The sequence below is a fragment of the Bos indicus genome, chromosome 24 (assembly GCF_029378745.1).
Source record: "Bos indicus isolate NIAB-ARS_2022 breed Sahiwal x Tharparkar chromosome 24, NIAB-ARS_B.indTharparkar_mat_pri_1.0, whole genome shotgun sequence".
Lineage (NCBI taxonomy): Eukaryota > Metazoa > Chordata > Mammalia > Artiodactyla > Bovidae > Bos > Bos indicus.
Genome location: NC_091783.1, coordinates 40,314,512 through 40,332,742, shown reverse-complemented (window position 1 = coordinate 40,332,742; position 18,231 = coordinate 40,314,512). Strand labels below are relative to the sequence as shown.

Genomic DNA, 18,231 nt, shown 5'->3' with positions numbered 1-18,231 from the left:
TGAACAAACAAACCTCCTGATCCTGTCTTTATTGAAGATTAAGTATAATGCAGGAAACTCTCACGGGAAGCAAACACAGGCAGTGGCCACCGCCAAAGCTGTGAACTCTATGACAGACTGACATCATGCCAGAATAATTTTGCTCAGTTATGCAAACTGTCATCGAAACCTGGGCTTTGAAAAACAGGTCACAAAGAACTGTTAGACGTGGTCACGAGAAAGTTTCAGTTTGCTTTCAGGCTCTTTTTTTCTTAGTGTTTTCACACAAATTATTACTTGATGCAATAGCAAAGCTGTCTTTCTGCCAGGTTGTGATAAATATCTGATTAAGTACTGGCTTCAGTGGTCACACCACACTCCATCAAAACTCCAGTCTCTGTAATGAGATATTTAAGCTATTTTAATACATTATGCTGTTTTAAATAACATTTTATAGAATAACTTAGATCAAAATCTTTTTTCTGAATTTCACATTATTATCTTATCAGGGTGAATGTTAAGAAGTGAAGTCATTTAACCAGAGTTTGCATTTTGAGGATTCCCGACTTGCATTGCCACATTATTTTCTACATGGGTTTTAATTACTTTGAAAGTTATCTTTTATTCAGTGGGAATTTTTAGGACTTAAGCCTGGGAGGCAGTATCTCGAGTAACCACAAGAGAACTGCTCCAAGGAGGCGAGGGGTGAGCCTAGTTATATAGAAGTTTTGCAGCAATGGACAGCCAGCCTGAACATCAGAAGATTATTGTTAATTAAAACAGATAGCCCAAGTTTAGGAATTTAAAACAACATCCACTTCTACCAGCAGGATCCTGGAGAGCTGAGTTTATATGTATTTTCATCACTGAGTGGGATTTTTGACATTGTTGTTGATTTGGTAGGTGAAAAACAAAAGGTGGAACATACTGTCACATAGGCTTTGAAGAAAAGGACTAGTAATTTAATTATGGGATGTTTGTTAGGGCCCAAGAAGGGCCCTGAGAGGACTCTGGACTGGACAAGGGGAGCTCAGAGTTGGGTGAGGACTCAGGAGATGGAAAGGGGGCTGTTGTCTACAGAGCACTCCTCTGTGCCGGGTGATGGGGAGCTGTAGATTTCCCCCTCACTTCTGCATGTGCTCATCCTCATCTCCTTGTGAGGTGGGAAGGATGCAGCTGAAGTAACTGAGGCCCAGAGAATATTTGCAACTCCATCAATGTTGAGCTGCCATGACAATATGAAACCTGGTGTGTTCTGCATGTTAAGTCACTTCAGTTGTGTCCGACTCTTTGCAACGCTATGGACTGTCGCCCACCAGGCTCCTCTGTCCATGGGATTTTCCAGGCAGGAATACTGGTGGGGGTTGCCAGTTCCTTCTCCAGGTAATCTTCTCAACCCAGGGATCAAACCTGTGTCTCCTGTATCTCCTACGGTGGCAGGCGGGTTCTTTACTGCTGAGCCACCAGGGAAGCCCATCTTTCCCTTTACGGCGCCCTGCAAGTGATCCTTTGTAGCTGTGTTTCCTGACTGTTTTCCAGTTTCTTAAGGAGAGGCCGAGTCTTTACCACAAGTCTTTAGGCTAAGTACTTAATCTTGAATCTCCACAGTGAGCCTGGATAAGACAGCTGACTGCGTGGCACCACGCAACCCTTTCTCATGGAACTTGCTTACCTGCTCACGGCACTAGTATGGTGGAGAAATGCCACTCGAGAAACTGTGTTTTACCGTATTAACTGAATTTTAAGGGAAGAAGCTGATAAGAAGTGCTGAGGGGTTTTGTGATTTTTCTTTGTAGTCTTTCAAGTCATTGTCAACTATGTCATTTCATTTGGTCGTGGTTTAGATGGTGAAGTCATTTTGTAGATGAAAATTTGATCTCTACTTTCAATTTCTTAGAGCAATACTTTCTTTAATGATATGAACTGAAGGATTAATGGCTAGATATTAGAAATATATTGGACTTTTTTGTATGTCTCCCATGTACTATTTTTAGTTCTCTTTGTAACTATCATAATACAGCATCTTACTATCTTTTTTATAATTCTTAAAATTACAAGAATGTTCAAATAATTCCTGATGATGTTCTCATGATGTCAGAGTTCAAATATATACCTTTGGAAAATTTTTTTGTGGTGTTTTAGCCCAGCAATCTGATAATCTGAAAATTAAAGGGGATTTACAAGGCATTTTCCACAAAAATATTCAAAGTTCTTCTGATAAATTGAAGGAAGAAGTTAATAGGATATATTCAACCACTGCAAAGTTCTGTAGTGTGAAAATTGTATTATTCTATATAGCTTTAAGTTCAAATTTGATAGCACATTTATAAAAGAATAGAGGGAAATGTCTTTTGATTTCTTGAAGCTTGCTTTTATCAAAGTGGTAGAAATTATATCTTTCTGGCAATTTGGATTTGCAAGTTTTTATAAAATTTGTTTCTTTACTAACTGCAGGAAAAATCTTTGTATTGTATGGATACATTGGTGACTTTGGAGCAAATCACTGAAGCGTCTCCTTTTTTCAATATTGACCGTATTATAATGAAGATTTCAGTTGCCATCATTCACAGGCTATGACCCCAGTTTCCTGAATCCAAATCCACTGAGATGGTTTCTTTAATTCCACTAAATATGTTAGGAAGTTTGTTAAATCAAGAAAGATCGTTAAGGATAAAGTGTAAACCTGCCATATATATAGCGGCCTTAGGAAAATTTTTTCCCTTTTTAAGGGATTGCGATGTACCACTTAGGACTTCAAGATGAGCCTGAGAAGGGATATGTAAAAGTTCCTTTCGCTATACATCAAAGCTGTGAGCTTTGTTGTTCACTTCTTACCATCTTTTATGTTCCCAGGGCTGCCGAAGATTTATTGTCACAAATTCAGGAAAATTACCAGAAGCCACAGGAAGAGTTGGCGGTGTTAAAAGAAGCAGTAAGCAGCCTCCTCTCAACACACAACAGGGATGTGCGGGCTGCAGAAGAGCTCCTGAGAGAAGCAGAGACGAAGACCCAGGAGAGCAGTCGCCTGCTGCTCCTCATCGGGGCCAACCTGCGAGAGTTCAACGTGAGTCCTGCCAGCTCTCGCCCCCTTAGAGCTGGTCCCAAATCCTCCCACGTAAATGACGTCATCCTTTGTTTCTTAAAAAAATGAGCCCCAGGGCTGACTCCAGCACACAGTGTCAGGCACCTGAGGTTCAGAGGCTGACTTGCTTTTATGAAGCATCCTTAGAGGTGATGTTTGCTGCAGGAGAAGAAGCTGCGTGTTCAAGAAGAACAGAACTTGACATCAGCGCTGATCGCCGAAGGAAGAGGACTGCTGGATGCGGCCGCTGCTCCTGCAAACGCATCTGGGGAGGCTCTCTTGGTAAGTCCCAACTCAGCACAGCCCAGGGTTTCCAGGGAAGCCTCCCAGGCCCCAGACAGGCTGTTAAACAGACGGGCACGTGGTCACAGTGTTCATCTCTGTGTAGCAACTAGAGCAACACCAGGACGAGCTGCTGCTGTGGACTGCCCAAATCAGGCGCCACGTGGATGACCTGGTCATGCAGATGTCCGAAAAGAGAGTGCTGGAGCTTGTGTACAGGGCGGAGGATCACGCAGCTGAGCTGCAGAGACGGGCAGGTGCTCTGGACAGGTGAGGCATATCTGGCAGGAACCCCACAAGTTGTGAGCCGCAGATCAGAGAGAATAATAAGCCTGCCTGTTTCATTCACAGTGTCGAGTCACATTGTTTTTTGTGTGTAAAAACAAAGACTTCTCTTTTATTTCCATGGCAAGGAGGGTTTCCTCCCAAGTCTGGTAGTGTATTTGACCATCAGCAGGAATGTACGATGGAAAAATGTGAACTGAAGCAGATAGGAATGAAAACAAATATTATGCTACGATATCAAGGCCTTCAGTATCTACCTGGTACTCAGGACTTTAAGAGGTTACCCATGGACAGAACCAGATACTGATTTCCTTATGCATCATCTTGCCTTCTTGGGACTTGTGATCCAGCCGGCTTTCTGCATGGATGCAGGTTGTGGACTATTAGAAGCGTTGAGGATCTATTTGTCGATTCCTGAAAGATACCATCGCCATTATTTTCTACTGCCTAAAAGGCTACCATTGTACTCATTACTTTAACATATATTTTTGGATATTTGTCAAGCATATCCTCAGTTTGTTAGATGTGCCTTTAAATGAGAAGCGACACTGTAGGCCAGTGGTTCCTGAATTGTTGCAGGAGGAGCCTGGGGAACTTCAGAGTACTGATGGCTCTGTCCCCTGACCCCTCCCCTGTCCCCCAGACTGTGGGATATGGCCTGTACTTTAAATTTTTTGTTAAGTCCCCAGGTGATCTGATGGCAGCAAATGAGGGAATTGGGGTTTAAGGCCTTACACAATATTGTGAGTTAGTAAGTTTATTTTTTTAGAATCTGCTATTAATTATGAGTGGAAAAAGTCTGGACACACTAAGAATACATGTGTTTCTGTGTGTTGGGTGTGTTTTATGGAAGGAGAAAAATGAGTATTTTTTCTAATTTGAGGAGTGCTGCCATAAAAGACGAGCTCACACAACGAAAGCAATTAAAAGTGACTATTACGTAATTCTGGTGCTTCAATGAGCTCTACTGCCTCCGTCTGCTGTCGGAATCAGTAACAGAAAATGGAGTTAGGTACCCAGTTAGTTTTTCTCCTTTCCTCATCTTTCCTCATTTTCCAAAAAGGAAAAGGATGTTCTGACTACATCTGTAGCTACAACAAAATCTTTATTACTTAGTATGAGTCTTAAAAACAGTTTGGTATGATGCATAAAATTAAATAACTTTGTCTTTTATTTGTAAGTCACTGAATTTTGCCAATCAAGTAGTAGCAAGAAATAACTGCTGCTCTCTGCTTTGGAAAGCACCCAACTTAATAACCTTGGGGAGAAAATGAAGTGGCCTACTCAGCAGGCAAAGACGTGTCTATTGTCAGGTTTCATTTTGAAGCGAGAGTGAGGTGGATGAAACCGCACCATTACCAGCTGGCAAGTTCCTGAGTGATCAGTCCCCTTACAAGAGTGAAGTTCAGACGACTGAAGTATTATCTCATCCTCCTCCCAAACCTCTGGTGAACTTCATCAAATTGGTGTATACTGTCAAATTGGTGTATACTGTTTGAGGAATAAGCTTCAGCATCCTCATATATGCTTAGCTAAGAAAGCCTTTTGAAAATGAACACGTGTGTAGCAGGAGAGATTACAACCAGCGCAAATAGGCAGGGGATTTGAACAGAGATGAAAGCCTGGACGGTCTAAAAGGTGAGACACAGTGATCACCTCTTCTTTGGGTGTTAATTAAGCAGCAGTTCTTAGTGTTACCGAGACAAGATAACCACAGCTTCTTAAGACGGCATTTGGAATTAGAGGGGAATCCACATGTTGACACAGACTCCTGTCTTCCTCGTTGATGATGTTTCTCTAAGTGGGAGGCTTTTAGGAACAGTGGGCAGATTCAGTTCCGTTGATCATAACATCTCTAAATATGCCGATTGCACAGTGGCCTTGGGAATGTCAGACATGTGTCCCTGAATGCCACCAGCGCAGCCCACGTCCACTCCAACATCCGGAGCCTGATTGAGGAATCAGAGAGGTTGGCGACAGACGCGCTCGGAACTGTGAAAGAGGCGAGCACGGTAAGAAAGGCCCTCAGGTTTCCCTGTGTGCCTGCTTTGTCTCTGCGCTGTGGTCAGGTGAGCCTTTCATGAGATGCTCAAGCAGAGAGGCAGTGGCTTAAGTTTACATTTGTCAAGGTTCTTTTCTGGTGGGATTCTGTCATCAGCTGCATTTTCTTTTCCTGCATGCTTAGTCACTCAGTCGTATCCAACTCTGCGAACTTGTGGGCTGTAGCCCACCAGGATCCTCAGCCCATGAGATTTCTTAGTCAAGAATACTGGAGTGGGTTGCCATTTCTTTCTCCGTAATATATTCTAATGCATTAAAAATACTGTGTTTTCCTATGGGAGTAAATAGTGGGCCTTAAACAAGCTCATATACCCCTTAGACTACTTCCGTGTCCAATCCTGGATTCAGGGATTGAACCCACGTCTCTTGCGTTGGCGGGCAGATTCTTTACCTGCTGAGCCATCTAAGTCATAAATAATTCTTAGAACAAAAATGATAATGTTAATTGATATCTGCCTTGGACATCTCTTCTTACCCGTGGTGAACATCTTCATTTAAGGGCTGGTTTTTGTGTTTATAGATTTAAAAATGACTGTGTTCCTTCCCTTCAGCTACAAACTAGCACATGTTAATAGGCCTACTTCAGTTGTCCCTGCCTGTTGTCTGCTTGACTTCCTTGTTCGGAAGGACCCTGGGGGATATTCTGACAAGACAGAGTTGTTCTCTCCACCTTCAGCAAGAGCCCACCCCGCCCTGCAGGTCCACGTTTAAACTGTTCCATTTTACAGGCTTCCGAATCTCTTGTTTCTAATGGGAGAGCGGCCCTCCGGCGCAGTTCCGAGTTTCTCAAAGAAGGCAACCGCCTGAGCAGAAAGCATCGAGGTCAGTTCCCAGCTGGGGCTGTGTTGATGCCAGAGTGATTGTGGACACACCTCTGAACATACTTTCAGAACATTCTTCTTTCCTGGAGCAAGTCGAATCTTAACATTTCTTTGTCACGATAATATTCTAATTTCCTATCCTAGACACATCATGTAATTTTTATTGCGCAGTCCCCTCCAATCTTCCATAGACTCAACAAGCCTCCCCTGAGAACGAAACCCTCTGCTCACTGCTCTAGCTCCTGAGCTCAGGCTGGTCCTCACGGCGTTTGTCAGGATACCTGTGATGTCACGTGCTTCTCTGTCCATCTCAGGGTTTCACCATTTCTTGAAGAGTCGTATTATGTTTGACTCTTGTCTTCTGCACAGGGCTAATGCAATGTTAGAACCATGGTAGGTTCTCATAAAGTTACTGAATTAAATCAATATTGATTTGTCTATTAAAAATACCTATGCAAAAAAAAAATACCAATGTGGTTTCATTTTTCCTAAGACTTTCAGTAAGCAATTTTTGGCACATGTAAGAATCAGTAAGGATAATGCAGAATGGCAGCCGACTCTGTTGTGTAAGAGAAACAAACAAGTTTCATAACGTATAATTATATACATAGATCTATATATAGTTATATAGATATATCGTTATTATATATAGAGAGATAGATATCTATCACCTTAATATACTCTGCCGCTGTTTAGTTATTCAGTTGTGTCCAACTCTTTGCAACCCTATGGACTGCAGCCCGCCAGGCTCCTTTGTCCCTGGGATTCTCCAGGAGAGAATACTGGAGTGGGTTGCCATGCCCTCCTCCAGGGGATCTTTCTGACCAGGGATTGAAGCTGTATCTTTTATGTCCTCTGCACTGGCAGGTGGATTCTTTAACACTAGCACCACCTGGGAAGCCCTTTTCGCCCTAGAGCTCTAATTGAATCAAACATGAATTTAAGAAGTATTAGTGAGAAGGAAAACAAAGTAAAAAAAAAAAAATTATCAAGTAAGCCCCCAAGCATACAATTTGAGTGTGGGTTGAGTGATGCTAAGTCTTGTTAGACAAACTTTGAATATTTGGGCTCTCTGTAGAAAGCTGCTGATTTTATAGATGGGTCAGGAATGATAAAACTGTCATCCAGGCAACTTTTCAGGGTCAGCTTAAAAGGAAACACTTTTTCCCCTTTGAATAGGTACCACATTGGAACTGAGTAGATTGAAAGATACTGCAAAGAGATTTCAAGAGGATGCTGATAAAATTACCAGGCAGACCAACGAATCACTCTTGATACTTAGAGCAATTCCCGAAGGTAAGTGGAAAGGGGGGTTCTTGATTTAAATTAATATCGTCTCATTGCAAAACACTTGCACATGAGCAGAAGACCTGCCGCAAGTCCGATGGAGACCCCTCACCCGAAACCAAACCAAGATTGACAGAATTTTCACATGCAGAGGGATATGGTTTGGAAGGAAGAGCACTGTGTTTTTTATAGCTTCAGAACACCTGCATTGAAGTAGTAGAATTATACTCTGAAAAAACAAAGCTTTAAATTCTTTGTGCTTTCATATTAATTGCTAACTATTAAAATAGGCCTGAGATGAAAGAAGCTAGCAAGTGAAGAAGCTGAAATATTCCTGCTTTAAGGCAAAATGCTAAATTCATTATAAATGTGATAATTTAGAGAATTCTTGTTTGGAAATTAAGGAAATCTTCTTTTGTGAGACAATAAGCATTCTAAAATAGATCACTTTAATATTGATGGTTTGAAAATGCACTGTTCCTTAAAATTTTAAGTAGGGTAGCTTTTTAACACAGACAAGTTGCACTGTGGTGCATTATTTATCTTACATTCCTTCAGCCTTTTCTTTTTCCTGAAGTCTTGCAAGATACTGAAAACATCTCCCAAGTTCTTGTGTCTGCTGGTTCACCTTATTGTTGTTGTTCTGTTGCCCAGTTGTGTCCGACTCTTTTCGGCCCCATGGACTGCAGCACACCAGACCTCCCTGTCCCTCAGCATCACCCAGAGTTTGCCCAAGTTTCACATTCACTGTATTGGTCACTTTATAAGCATGAAAAGTACCCTGGGAAGCTGGACTTTAGAAGAGTGGAGCATTTTCTGATCTGAAATTTTCTTTTTCTTTTATTTATCTGTTTTTAAGGATACATGATGTATGTTGATCAAACATTCAAAAATAATTTTTTATTTGGAACCAATTTCACATCTGCATAAAAGTTACAGAAGATTGAAAAGAATTCCTGTATACCCTGCATCCACCTTCTTCTAGTGTTAATCTTTGTCCCTTTTGTGTTAAACCCTTTAAAAATGAATAAAAGTGCCTTAAAAAAAAACTGTCACCCAGATTTTCTAGAATAATTGAACTGTAGTTTATCTTTAGTGACCATTTAGTTTTTACTGTGCTATTATTTCCAGCAGCCACTTGTGGGCAAATACACTTCCTCTGGCCTAGGATACTTCTATGGCACCTTCAGGTTTAAATTCCTAAACCTTCTTATCCAGACATGGAATGATTTGGAGAAGCTGTTAGTGACTGTAAGAAAGGAATGATCGGAAAGGGAGCAAATGAGTTTAGATTGTTAACATATAAGATGCTGAGCAAATGGCGACTAGCAGTTGCTTTTGTAATCTCATTGTGTATTGAAATCATACTTCAGTATAGAGTGTTGTCATCAAAAACATTTCAGTTCAGTTCAGTTCAGTCACTCAGTCATGTCTGACTCTGCAACCCCATGGACTGCAACACACCAGGCTTCCCTGTCCATCGCCAACTCCTGGAGCTTGCTCAAATTCATGTCCATTGAGTTGATGATGCCATCCAACCATCTCATCCTCGTTCATCCCCTTCTCCTCCTGCCTTCAATCTTTCCCAGCATCAGAGTCTTTTCTAATGAGTCAATCCTTCACATCAGGTGGCCAAAGTATTGGAGCTTCAGCTTCAACATCAGTTCTTCCAATGAATATTCAGGATTGATTTCCTTTAGAATTGACTGGTTTGCTCTCCTTGGAGTCCAAGGGACTCTCAAGAGCCTTCTCCACCGCAGTTCTAAAGCATCAATTCTTTGGCGCTCATGAATGAAAAACATTTCATTCATCCAAAAAAGGAAGTGGTAGCACATATGTGTGTGTGTGCTCTGTCACTTCAGTCATATCTGACTCTTTGCGACCCCATGGACTATAGCCCCCGAGGCTCCTCTGTCCATGGAATTCTCCAGGCAAGAATACTGGAGTGGGTTGCCATTTCCTACTCCAGGGGACCTTCCCAACCCAGGGATCCAACCCGAGTCTCCTGTGTCTCCCGCATTGCAAGTGGATTCTTTACTACTGAGCCACCAGGGAAACCCCAGCACGTGACAGGCAGCCTTAATACTGTCATTAGAAACAGAAGCCCCCTTTTGTGTTCAAGGACCAGAAAGGAATTCTGTAACATGTTTCTGTGTAAAATTACATTCGTTGTGGCCTTATGGTTTTCTGCATGTTATAACCATGTGTATAACCACCAGAGTATATACTTGAGTATAAATTTATTTCAGGTGTCAGAGACAGAGGAGCCAAAGTCACAGACCTGGCCATGTCTGCAAACCAGAGCGCCACCAGCACACTCAAGAATGTCATGGGGCTGAGCCAGAAGCTGTTGAACACGTCCACTGACCTGTCCAGGGTTAACGCCACATTACAGGAAACAGACGAACTCCTACGAGACTCCTCGATGACCAGTAGGTCGTGGTCTCTCGTCCTGTTAGGAAAGTTTTTGTCATGCTACGTGAGCTGGCCCAGGGCACATGGGTGTTTGCAGACAGCAATCCTAAATTATAAAAATGTGGCAACATCTGGATTTGCATTTATAAAGGAAGAGAAGAGCCTCGGGTACTGCCTTGGGCTGGTGCATTTTTTATATATTTACCAAGATATCAGGGATTTGATGATTTGGATATTCTAGTATATCCAGCACATATTCTAGTAATGACCAGCTAATTTCTCTTGTTTCCTCCCTGCCTCCCCCCCGCCCCACCCCTGCCAACTTTTTGTCCCCTTCATATATTAGCTTTGTTAGCTGGAAGAAAAGTCAAAGATGTGGAAACACAAGCCAACCTCTTGTTGGATCGGCTGAAGCCTCTGAAGATGTTAGAAGAGAACCTGAGCAGAAACCTGTCAGAAATCAAACTGCTGATCAGCCAGGCCCGGAAACAAGCCGCATCTGTGAGTGTGGGGCCCACGGGTCTCGGGAGCCCTGCACCACCCTGCTAGCTGAAGCTCCTGGAACCATGCATCCCAGGGTCTCCCATGCAGAGGGCTTCGGTCACACTTTCTGCTGACAAGTTCTCAGAAATGCCCGGTTTCTCACAGCCTTGTCTCCAGGTGTATTTAAAGCCTTGTCTTACACATTTTACTTTGTTGTTGTTCGGTCGCTAAGTCATGTCCAACATTTTGTGACCCCGTGGACTGTAGCACAACCAGGCTTCCCCGTCCTTCACCATCTCCCTGAGTCTGCTCAAACTCATGTCCATTGAGTCAGTGATGCCATCCAACCATCTCATCCTCGGTCACCCCCTTGTCCTCCTGCCCTCAGTCTTGCCCAGCATCAGGGTCTTCTCCAGTGAGTCAGCTCTTGGCATCAGGTGGCCAAAGGAAGGGAGCTTCAGCTTCAGCGTCCAGTGAAGCTTCAGTCCTTCCAAGGAATTTTCAGTGTTGATATTTACCTTAAGTGTATTTAATGAGTCCCATTTTCCTTGATTCCTGCTTTTGTTCTGTGTGTTTCAGAATGTTGTTAGCAAAGAGATCTCGGTGTCCTTATGGAGATTTATAACCATGGCCTAGATTTCTAGGTCCCCACCAATTCGCTGGATAGTACAAACACGTTGGTCCAAGTGTTAGCGTTGCTGGAAGTCTCACTGGTTGCCTACAGTGTTCTTTCCATCATTTTCCCAACTCGGTGTTATCATAATCCAAGGATTCTCCAGAATGCGTGTGCAGTGTGGGCTGCATCTCTAGACTTCTGACAAAACAGCTAACATCCCATGAATGTTGCTCAAATCCAGGTCACTCACTAACTGCATAAAACACACAGCTTGAGAGAGTGTTTCCTGGCCATCCTTTGCCATGGCCCTGGCCGTGTGCTAAAGGAGAGGCGTTTCAGGGAAATAAGATTGAGAGAACATCATTTGCCCTGGGGACCTGTAGACAATAAAGGTGACCTCTGGTCTAATGTTTACCTTCCTGAAGCTTCTAGCCAAGAAAAAGGAGCTCCAGATTCTTTGATCCCTTAGTAATTTCACTTTGGGAAAAGAGCTGGAGTTTTATAAGAACTCTGGTTTCCATCTGCCTTAGTTCCAGTTGCCAAATAAAAAACCTGACGGATGGTTCCAAGTGCTCTGGTTAATATAAACTTATAGTCTTGAGGGTTAATGTAAAAATTATGTGCAAGTAATTATTTACCAGAGTGATATATGAGTGAAATAACTGGTCTATAAATATTTGCTGAGTGATAGATCAACCCTCCATTTACTACATATTATGCATGCTCAGTTGCATCCAACTTTCTTGCAACCCTGCAGACTGTAGCCCACCAGGCTCCTCTGTCCATGAGATTTCCCAGGTAAATGATCATCAAATAGCCTTTCTGTGTCAGGTGTAAGATTCCAAAGTGATTTAGAAAAACTCCTTATCTTTAAGGAATCAAGTCTCATAAAATAGAGTTCCTTGTGTAAAATTCTTCTTTAAAACCTCATGACTGGCTTTTTCCATAGTAAAATATTTTACCAAATGGAATAAGTTTCAGCCCCATCTGATTTTCACCTTTTGAGACACATAGCACTATTATCTGGAGAGGAATCCTGCCTAGCAGCGAAGAGTCAGAACAGCACAGCACTTCTGAACCCTAGGCATGCTGCCAGTGTGTGTCCTGGATGACTCTAAGGCACTTGGGGACACGTCTCTTCTCCTTCTCCAGATCAAAGTTGCTGTGTCTGCAGACCGAGACTGCATCCGGGCCTACCAGCCCCAGATCTCTTCTACCAACTACAACAGCCTGACGCTCAACGTGAAGACAAGTGAACCCGACAACCTTCTCTTCTACCTGGGCAGCAGCACGAGCGTGAGTATGACCTGCGGAAGCCACGCCGAGTCTCTTAGGCCAGAGGATATTTTCTCAATTGGTACATTTTTGGCTAAAAAAAAAATAAGGCCTTCATGAAATCACTAGTGCTTCTAATCTTTTGCTAAGCTGGTAATGTTAGATGGAAAACAAACTGTGAAACTGCGTGCCTGTAAAGAGGAGAGCGGCGTTGATGAGCGGTGCCTCCCTCTGCCCCTTTAACTGTGAGCTGTGGGGACAGAGCTTTCCATAATGTCTCCTGTGACCTCTGAAGCCACGGAGCTTCACTTCGAGTCTGTGAAGTCAACCTTGGCAGTTGTCACCAGGCGTGGAGGCGTGCACCCCGAGGGACACGTCAGAATTGTCAAGCTTCCCCCAGACTCTTCCACCCACTGAGATTCTCGCGGTTCCCAGAGGGCAAGTCCCCTGGGGAAGACTTGTTTCTTTAGGCTGTCGGTGGGGCATGGGTCAGACCCTTGGGCAGAAGATACTAGCAAGCACAAATGCCATCTGCAGTGTATTCTTAAGACCCAAGGTGCACAGCACAGGTCAGTCGGTGCTGTAGGGCTTCATGGCTTCTGTCTTCTTGCATGATTCACGTTCACACGTTGCCTTTTCAGGCTGGGCAGAAAGACAAGTGCCACGCCTTCCTTATGACCCCTGTAGAGGCTGCTTACCCCCAGCGAGTTTTCTTGGAGAACTTCATGGGAGGCTCCATGGAGGGCCATGCCGGGGAAGGGTGGTGGGCACCGATGGCCAACGGTGGCCACTGTCTCCAGTACGATCCTTCGGGTCATGCTCCAGCTCCAGTGGAGGGGAGCATTTAAGGACAATAGAAGGTCTTTTTTTGTGTTCATTGTTTTACTTTTTAAGAATAGAGAAAATGCTGTAAGAATTCCTTTAGAGCGTGTCAGTGGTCATGCCCACAGTCCTGCCTGTGGACTAACCCCAGCTCACGCCCTGCACCCCAGGCTGATTTCCTGGCAGTGGAGATGCGGCGAGGAAAAGTGGCCTTCCTCTGGGATTTGGGCTCTGGATCAACACGCTTGGAATTTCCAGACTTCCCAATTGATGACAACAAGTGGCACGGCATCTATGTGACCAGGTAGCAGACAAAGTTCTGTCTGAGCATCTCTCATTTCTCTCCTGCATCTTTTAAGTAACTACGTGTTTACCCTTATGCTGGGAAAGATTGAAGGCAGGAGGAGAAGGGGGCAACAGAGGATGAGACGGTTGGATGGCATCACCGACACAATGGACATGAGTTTAAGCAAACTCCAGGAGATGTTGAAGGACAGGGAAGCCTGGTGTCTGCAGTCCATGGGATCACAAAAAGTCAGACACGACTTAGTGACTGAACAACAACATGTTTGTAATATCATGTAACAGTCCTTGAAATTTCTGGGGAGTGGGATTATAATGAAAGAATACTTGGTTTAGATTTATTGTAGGAGTTTTTTTCATTATTACAAGAGAAATAAACTTTGTTGCCAAAATCAACCATCAAATGAAGAAAAAAGTTTAAAGTTTGTATTACCTTCAGAATGTCAGGTCTAAGTCTGGGCAGCCAACCCAGAAGAGGGCAGTAACGTGCAGCATAATGGAGACACCACGTGGCTGGCAGCAGGATAAGCAGAGGGCAGGCCAGGAGGGAACCAGTTAGGGGTGGCGTTTTTTTAGAATTCAGGAAGGACGTGAAATTCTTCCTTTTACAGCCCCTCCCCAGGGACTTCCCTGGCGGTCCAGTGATTAGGACTCTGTGCTTCCAACTCTAGGGGGCAAGGGTTTGATCCCTGGTCATGGAACTAAGATCCTGCCTGTCATGTGGTTCTACCAAAAAATAATAAAAGTTATAAAAAATAAAGTCCTTCCCCAGAGGCAACTACTGTTAAGCAGCTTTATGTGTATCTTTCTCTTCACTTTTCTGTAATATCACATTTTGTTGTTACGATGGTGTTGTTGGGAATTTGTGATTTTTACTTTGTTATTTGAGAAAACAGGGATATAATAAAGACAGTGGGCTGTTGAAACATATTTAGTCCATTATCTGTAACTATTGTAAGCAGGAGATAACAGGATGGAATTGATGCTTTAGAAGAAATACTCCACAAGGTTCTAGAGGGCACACTAGGGCTGGGCTGGGCAAACCTAGAAGCAGAGACGCCAGTGGAGACGTGGGCAGAAGCCGGTGGAGGCTGTGTGTAGAACAGATGTGTGTGTGTGTGTGTGTGTGCATGCGTGCACACATGTGGACCGATCTGTCATTCTGAAAGTGCTCTTTTTGCAACTGTCTGTGACCCCCAGGTTTGGGAACATTGGTTCATTGAGCGTAAAGGAAATGAGCGCAGCTCAAAAGCCTCCACCAAGAACAAGTAAATCCCCTGGAACAGCCAAAGTTCTGGATGTAAACAACTCAACCATGATGTTTGTTGGAGGGCTTGGCGGACAGATAAAGGTAACATTCTGAAGGCTCATCTGAACAGGCTGATTTTACCAATAGATGAAATGAATATGCTTACATTTTTGAAAATATTCTAGGCAGAGAACGATTTTCCTGCTTCTATTATTTTGTTTAATGACAGTTCATCTGCAGAGTTGGGTTGGTTTTGTAAAGGATCATGCTTCATAAATGGTATAAAGGGAAAAGCAGCCAACGGTTCATTTTACTATTTTTCCCCCTCAATAATAAAAGAAGAAATTCAGTATTCCACATTAATTTTTGTGAACTCCCTTATCTCTATTCTGACTCTAGAGGTGTATTAGTCATTTAGCCATGTCCAACTCTTTGTGACCCCAGGGACTGTATAGCCTGCTAGGCTTCTCTGTCCATGGAATTCTCCAGGCAACATTCCTGGAGTGGGGTGCCATGCCCTTCTCCAGGGGATCTTCCCAACCCAGGGATTAAACCTGGGTCTCCTGCACTGCAGGCAGATTCTTTATCATCTGAGCCACCAGGGAAGCCCTGACTCTAAAGGTAGACTAACTCTAACCCTAGTGTTTAGCAAAAGAGTTCATGGTATATTTTATTACATCAGTTATCCTCCCACCGAATAAAGCTGGGGTTACCTGGACCTGGTTCAGTGCTCTGAAATGAGAGTGAGGCGTCATCACTGACCACATCCTCTGGGTCTTTTCTCATCTGATGAAGGGCCTTCTCTCCAGCGACCCTAGTAATTGATGTGCCCTGAGTTCTCGTCCTGCTGTCTGTCACTCATTTTAGGATCCCAATTCATGATTGGAAGGAAGTCCAGCGATTACAAACTGGCCATTTTCCTGGATGTTGTTTTCTCAAAATTTGGATCTGTGAAATTTGAGCTCCCAAGGAAGAGCTTTGGACACTTAAAAAATGCATTTCTTTTCACTCATTGCGTGTTTGTTTACACTAGAAGTCTCCTGCCGTGAAGGTTACTCATTTTAAAGGCTGCATGGGCGAGGCCTTCCTGAATGGACAGTCGATCGGCCTGTGGAACTATATTGAGAGGGAGGGGGAGTGCCACGGCTGCTTCGGAAGGTAACTCGCCCCACAGGTGACACCTCAGATGCTAATGTGTACAGTGACCTGGTCCAGGGAAAAGGTTCAAGTTGTGGCATTTCTCAAATGCATTTGACCCTGCATGCATGCTTAGTCGCTCAGTCATGTCATTTGAGACCCCATGGACTGTAGCCCACCAGGCTCCTTTGGGATTCTCCAGGCCATTTCCTCCTCCAGGGGATCTTCCCAACCTGGGGATCAAACTTGAGTCTCCTGTGTCTCCTGAATTGTCAGGCAGATTCTTTACCACTGAGCCACCCCTGAACTCTTGCTAATAATGAGTTTTCTTAATGTTCCATAGAACACACTTTGTAAATGCTGATACAGACACAAACTGGTGCTTTATGTCTGCATTTGTCACTGGATTAAACTGTCTTCATTTTAGATAAGTGTCCCTACCTAGACAAAAGCTTTAGCTCAGTGAGTTAATAAACTATTTCTAGGAACTCAATCCATTTGAGCAGGTCAGTGATTAGAATTCATTGTGCTTTTCACCTTTGTGTGTAATTTTCCATTATTAAATCATTGATATGGTCCAGCGATGCCCTTTAGACTTAAAAAAAGTTTTTTTTCTCAATGTGATCATGTACCTTTAACTTTGGCTTATATTACCAAGGAAGCTAACTGGGTTTTTTTTTTTTAATTCCTCTTTGAATACATTTGTACTCTTTTAGTGTGGTGTCAGCATACATTTATAATTATGAAAAATCTCTTAGATCCTTAAAGGATAATATAAAATCATTGATTTTAACAGTTCACATCTAAATATGGGGGGAAAAAAATCTTTAATCGGCAGGCCTTTATTTCTGTATAAGTTCTGAGTGGCTGGTGCAGCAGCGCATTGGCTGCTTAGCTGACCTTTGATAGGGCAGTCTTCTTTTCTTTGCGCATATTAAATCATGTATCACCCTTCCAGAGAGGTTCTCTCATGATCCCTATTTTACAGATAGAGGGAATGAGACACAGAGGGGTTAGGTAACTTTTCTGAGGTCACACAGCTAGTAAGCTGGGGAGCTGAAATTTGAACCCCAGCAATCTGCTGCTAGAATCTGTGTCCTTCGCTACATGAATCCAGTCGTCTGAAGGTAAAGCAATGGGACTTGCTTCTAGGAGGTGATTGAGAATTAGACCATAATTGATTTATACACAGTACATTTCTTTTTTTCTTTAGGTTTTTTTTTTTTTTCTGCTATTTGTTTACTTTATTTTTTTTTTCTAATTTTATTTTATTTTTAAACTTTACATAATTGTATTAGTTTTGCCAAATATCAAAATGAATCCGCCACAGGTATACATGTGTTCCCCATCCCAAACCCTCCTCCCTCCTCCCTCCCCATACCTTCCCTCTGGGCCGTCCCAGTGCACCAGCCCCAAGCATCCAGCATCGTGCATCGAACCTGGACTGGCAACTCGTTTCCTACATGATATTTTACATGTTTCAGTGCCACTCTCCCAAATCTTCCCACCCTCTCCCTCTCCCACAGAGTCCATAAGACTGTACAGTACATTTCTTATACTTCTTTATGGGAGATCTCAAGACAGAAATTTTCAGAAAGAATAGGACTATAGAAAGCTATCAGTTTGAAACCTTGGGTTTTACAGAGTACCGTTATGTTTTACTTTGTTAATGAAAACGCTGTCGTTGGGTCTTCTGTCTCTGCTTGGAGTTGTCACAGAGTTTGGTTATTACCCCTTTACCAGGAGAAAGTGCAAATTCATACCCCCGGCCCGGACACTCTAATCTAAATTTCACTCTCAAGCCCTATGACATTCCACAAAAGTACCTTTTGAACATAATAATGACATGTTCCAAGTACTTTGTATTTGAAGAGTAAATTAAGTCAGCTTTTTGAGGCGTGGGGAAAACTGGAAAACACTTATCTAAGATATGCTGGAGTCCACAGTGTGTGACTGAGTTGTAAGCTCATCTTGCAGATTTTTGAGACTCTGTTTGGTCAGTGATATTTTTGTAAGCTGATCCTTCTGGCACATTGGTATGGATTTGTTTTCCATTATTAGTCCAGTTTAACTGATGCATTTAGTTAAAACCAGCACCAGGTAATAAATGCCAATATAAAATTTATTCCAAAAG

The 18,231-nt window shown here is 43.0% G+C and overlaps 1 protein-coding gene across 2 annotated transcripts in view; it reads left to right on the top strand.

Annotated features, from left to right (window-relative positions):
- LAMA1 (laminin subunit alpha 1) overlaps positions 1 to 18,231 on the top strand; it is a 125,361-nt gene that overhangs the window by 89,899 nt on the left and 17,231 nt on the right. For both annotated transcript variants that reach the window (XM_070778924.1, XM_070778923.1), the window contains exons 37-48: positions 2,833 to 3,043; positions 3,227 to 3,343; positions 3,450 to 3,613; positions 5,505 to 5,640; positions 6,418 to 6,511; positions 7,690 to 7,806; positions 10,047 to 10,229; positions 10,559 to 10,713; positions 12,464 to 12,607; positions 13,579 to 13,712; positions 14,912 to 15,062; positions 15,994 to 16,118. In XM_070778924.1, coding sequence (XP_070635025.1) covers positions 2,833 to 3,043; positions 3,227 to 3,343; positions 3,450 to 3,613; positions 5,505 to 5,640; positions 6,418 to 6,511; positions 7,690 to 7,806; positions 10,047 to 10,229; positions 10,559 to 10,713; positions 12,464 to 12,607; positions 13,579 to 13,712; positions 14,912 to 15,062; positions 15,994 to 16,118 — 1,731 coding nt within the window. The remainder of the gene's footprint in view (positions 1 to 2,832; positions 3,044 to 3,226; positions 3,344 to 3,449; positions 3,614 to 5,504; positions 5,641 to 6,417; positions 6,512 to 7,689; positions 7,807 to 10,046; positions 10,230 to 10,558; positions 10,714 to 12,463; positions 12,608 to 13,578; positions 13,713 to 14,911; positions 15,063 to 15,993; positions 16,119 to 18,231) is intronic.